This window comes from Girardinichthys multiradiatus, chromosome 19 (genome assembly GCF_021462225.1).
Source record: "Girardinichthys multiradiatus isolate DD_20200921_A chromosome 19, DD_fGirMul_XY1, whole genome shotgun sequence".
Taxonomy (NCBI): domain Eukaryota; kingdom Metazoa; phylum Chordata; class Actinopteri; order Cyprinodontiformes; family Goodeidae; genus Girardinichthys; species Girardinichthys multiradiatus.
Genome location: NC_061811.1, coordinates 5,682,149 through 5,686,515, shown reverse-complemented (window position 1 = coordinate 5,686,515; position 4,367 = coordinate 5,682,149). Strand labels below are relative to the sequence as shown.

The 4,367-nt window shown below is 34.1% G+C and overlaps 1 protein-coding gene across 1 annotated transcript; it reads left to right on the top strand.

The window, feature by feature from the left end:
- On the top strand, window positions 1-2,760 carry LOC124855584. Its single transcript, XM_047345550.1, has 5 exons — window positions 1-76; window positions 342-484; window positions 665-820; window positions 972-1,061; window positions 1,654-2,760. Exons 1-5 carry the CDS (start codon window positions 1-3, stop codon window positions 1,966-1,968), a joined length of 780 nt encoding a protein of 259 aa, XP_047201506.1. The 3' UTR covers window positions 1,969-2,760.
- Window positions 2,761-4,367: the final 1,607 nt, after the last annotated feature.

Here is a 4,367-nt window from a genome sequence, read left to right as displayed (position 1 = left end):
ATGGTACACTCGTCAGAAAATTTTCAGAATGATTCGCCGCCATCTTCTTTCTCGCTGGGTCTCTCATCCTTCCAGAGTAAGTAGACTTTAATTTAATACTTTATAGGATTTATTTGAGAACACTGTTTGATTTAACTATCTTTTTGTTTTAAACAGTCGTCTAATGTTTTTAATTCCGTATTTCATACTATATTTATGTTTAATTTTTAAGGGAACTAGCTAGCTAGGGCACCTTTCCAAAACAAAAAATAAAAAACGTAGGTAATTTTTTACCTGGACATCTAATAAGTGTTTTAAAATATTAGTAAAATATTAAAATGTAATTTTCCCGTGGCGTTGAGCTTTACTTCATGGTAACCCCTCCTATCCCGCTCGCTTTTTGTCCGTTTCCCGCTCTCCCCTTGCTCTGCTGTCGGCTAGCCTGCCTTCGACAGACAGAAAAAAACTTGGACACAAGAGGGATATAGAGATACAAACTGTAAAGGTACGAATATAATTGAAATCAGATAAAACTACAATATAAATGTATTTTAGACCCACTGATGACATAAAGACGGTTTAAATTCTAAAATAAATAAAATGCTTCATACCTACAACTTCTTGCTATCAAAAAAAAAAAAGGTTTTCTGTTTTTGGTCCTAAATATTTGTTATTCTCCCTAAAGATTGTCAAGGAATTCACCCATTTGATGTCAGTGGACCTCTATTCATTCTATGAAGGACTAGATGGAAATCTCCAGAAACTGCTTCTGCTGTATAGGTCAAGGCGTTTTGATGGAAATAAGGAAATGATGGCCTTGCTGGACAGTCTTGACAGGGATGTAAGTGTAACTTTGTTTACATTGTAAACTGTCTAAATGTTTTTTTTTTTTTTAGTAAAATATTTTCCCTGCATTTAGTTACTAGTTATGATAAATCAGTTATTTAACTCCTGTTATGGTGATTTGAATACATTTTCTTTCATTTTTGCAGCCATCAAACCAAAGAAAAAGAACAGCTGTGTTGCTGGGTCTACCATGTTGCATGAAAGAGAAACTTTTCCCGCTCTTAAAGATGTGTGAGGTAAGAAACGTTTCAAATTCAAACATATGTAGTTTATTAGAAAAGATTGTCAGTCTTTTAAGATCATAATTGTAGATTACCTGAATTGTGTATATACCCAAAATATCTTCACATAAGAATATGAAGTGTAATGGTACAGTATTTTATTTTTAGAACTTTCCTGTTTTTTATAAAAACTTTGAAGTCATTTTTTTAAATTAATTTGGCTTTAAAGATTCCCCGGGTAATTGTATCATTTATCCCCATTCAGTTCAGAGTTGGAGATATCATTTAACTCTGCTTAAAATTTATTTAATTTAATTTGATATCTCTGTGTTTACGGTTTCCTTTTTAGAAAACAAAGTACTTTGCAGAACAATGCTTCCATCTAGGACAGGGTTCCCCAACTCCAGTCTTTAAGCGCTACTGCCATGCAATTTTTAGATACATCCCTAGCAAAGGTCAAAGAGCCATTCATTTAATTCATGTTAGTTGGAGCATTTAAAATTTGCAGAACAGTAGCTTTCAAGAACCAGAGTTAGAGACCCCTAGTGGCTTTCTTAGCTGTGCTTCCTTAAAGTAGTCTTTTGTTGTTTTGTTTTTTTCCATGAAGCCAACAGACTGTGAAGATGATCTCATCAAGGGAATGCTGGCAGGAATCCTTCTTGTCTTGGAAGATGTGAGTGAACCACTTCCGTCCTCCTACCAGGATGTTGCCATTGTGCTTGAGGCAAACATTGTGATTCGTCACCTATGTGATCTACCCAGCGCTTTTATGACACTGATGGGACTGATGTATGTACTGAACTTGAACTATCCCAAGGACCTAAAATACACTTTTGAAGTAATCCAGCGTCTTTTCTTGGGAATTGGAAGCGACTCGTGCTCTGCTAGGGTCCATTCCTTAAAAAATACCCTTTTCAAATGAAGTGACTCTGTTCATATGAACCAAGGACTGCTGTGTTTTTGTCCTTTGAAGAAAACCGTTCTTTCCCTTTCAGGTTGAGTTGAAGTTAAGATACAAATGTAAGCATGGCAAGTTGTACAACTTAGGAATATTATTGTAACTTGTTTCTTGGAGTTTCCCATAAGGCATTATTGAATGCTCATAAATCCATAACATTGAACTCAGATGCTCTGTTTAATGTAGTGTCTGTTTGCATCTGTTTGCTAAAACATCTGAAATGAAACAAACCAGTATGTATAAAAAGTTCAGTTAAATTTGTTATTCTCATAAAACATTTCACTTTGGAGGATTTCTTAGAGGTTTGGGTAGAATACGATATTTTTAAACCAGATAGTCATACAGAAATTAAGTGCACTAGTTTACTCAGGCATTGTTACAGAAATGCACATCTTTCAATGTGAATGGTAAGTGTATTTTCTGTGTTTGTTACTTGCTTAAAATATGTTTAAACAAGTATGAAAATATTTAAAACCTTTAAAAATGTCTAACAGGTTTTGTGTCTTAGAAAAACCTCAGAACAAATTTGATTTTGCTTTTCAGTAGTTAATTTATACAACAATGTCTTCTTGTTAGAGGGTTTGTTTTTTCTCATCACTGTCCTTGAGAAACATTCAAAAGTATATTGGAAAAAAAATTTTCAAAAGAAGTTAGAAAGAAAAGTATTTTCTGTTTTTTAGTGGAAACTTGTAAAACAATATTTTTGCATTTATTTTTGAAAAATGACCAGGTTTGAATAAAATCTTGTTCATAAAACTTTGTTTCTTATTTAGACTCACTACGTCATTTGTTAAAAAGATTGAACATTTAAAGTTGTAAAAAGTCGTACACAGTAAAAAAATAAACATTTTATAGTTCACTTAAAAATATGAATTTAAAAGTGAGAATTCCATTTAGATCCAACCAGCTGAGCATTTGTTAAAACTTGTAAAAATAAGTGCATGTCACTGTCACTGCTATTATAACAATGTAAAATTTTGTGTTCCATCAACTTAATGTAATAATGTAAGAACTTTATAAAATAAGTTGGGGCAACTATTTCATTTATTTCTCTTAACTGACCATTTTTAGTTAAACATAATTGCTAAAGATAGTTTAGTCAACTTAACTAAAGTTGTAAAAAAAATCCTTGATGAAGTGTTATGAACTTGACAGTTATAATTGAAATAACTTAACTGAGTCAAAGCAACAAGTAAACTAGACTGAGTCAAGTTTAGTGAGCAAATACGTTTTTACAGTGTGGTTATTTTTGTCTTTGACAAAGTTTCGTTTTTGTACAAAGTCGCTGTGCGATTCGATCCACTGAAACCCTCCCCCTCTGACGGCTACAGAAGTTCTGTGGGTTAAGAGGTGTTGGTCCCAGCTCTTACTGGGCTTTTAAATGCCCCGGTTCCTTCTGGTTCCTTCTGGTTCCTTCTGGTTCCTTCTTCATTGCAATCAAACCTCTTACTCTAAAAGATGATCAAAAAACGCTGTCTTTCAAGTGCAATATTTTCAGCTGGATTTCTTTCCACTTTCCAACATGATGATGGCTGCATGTTTTTTCAGTTTGTTTGTAACTATATGATTTATTATATTGTAAAACTCTCAGTCAAATCACTGCATTATTATCTGATTTATGTCCCTTATGCTGGAGTACAGAGCATCCCTGAAATTAATCAAAGTATCCCATTATGTTTAGAAATGAAGAAGGAAAATAATTTTCACTCTGCCAACTTTCAAGAAAGCTTTTGTTGTGAATTGGCGTTATAGAAACTGGCCTGAGCTAAACTGAATTAACATTAAAAGTAAGAAAAATGTTTATTACCAACAGATTCAATGTAAAAAGCTAAAAAAAACAGATCCTCCCTCCAGTTATCCTGAATAATAAAACCCGACATAATCAATTTCTGCATGTGCAGTTGAACTTTCCAGGATCACTGTTGGCCCACATTCTTTCCCAGGATGATCCAGGTCCTCTGTGATTCACAGCCTATTTTCTGTGTGAGTCCTTGGCCTACTTTGTCCCTCTTCACCTCCATGGTGGAGGTGAAGAGGAATGGATCCATCTACCAATTTTAGATGCAGGAAGATGTCTTTGGAGGGCTCGGTTACTGGGACTTTGTGTCAAAATTAGGCTCTTTTAAGCTGAAATTGACACATTTTCATCACTGCAACACTTGTTAAAGAAGTGAGGAAAAGGGGTTAAGCCATTGTTAAAGGAGGTAAATCTAACTGGAACCTAATCTCAACTTTCCACACTGACCTGAGCTCTTCCAGACTCTCTCTAAAAGTTCAGATTTTAAAAATGATGGGCAATTTAAAATTTTTTACACCGAACATATTTTGATACCAAATCTGGAGAAAGTTCTTGGTGACCTTAC

Excerpts from the sequence above, each read along its gene's own strand:
- LOC124855584 (XM_047345550.1), top strand. The coding sequence starts at position 1 with ATGGTACACTCGTCAGAAAATTTTCAGAATGATTCGCCGCCATCTTCT. Across the intron at positions 485-664 it reads TAGAGATACAAACTGTAAAG|ATTGTCAAGGAATTCACCCA; the intron begins GTACGAATATAA and ends TTCTCCCTAAAG. Across the intron at positions 1,062-1,653 it reads CGCTCTTAAAGATGTGTGAG|CCAACAGACTGTGAAGATGA; the intron begins GTAAGAAACGTT and ends TTTTCCATGAAG.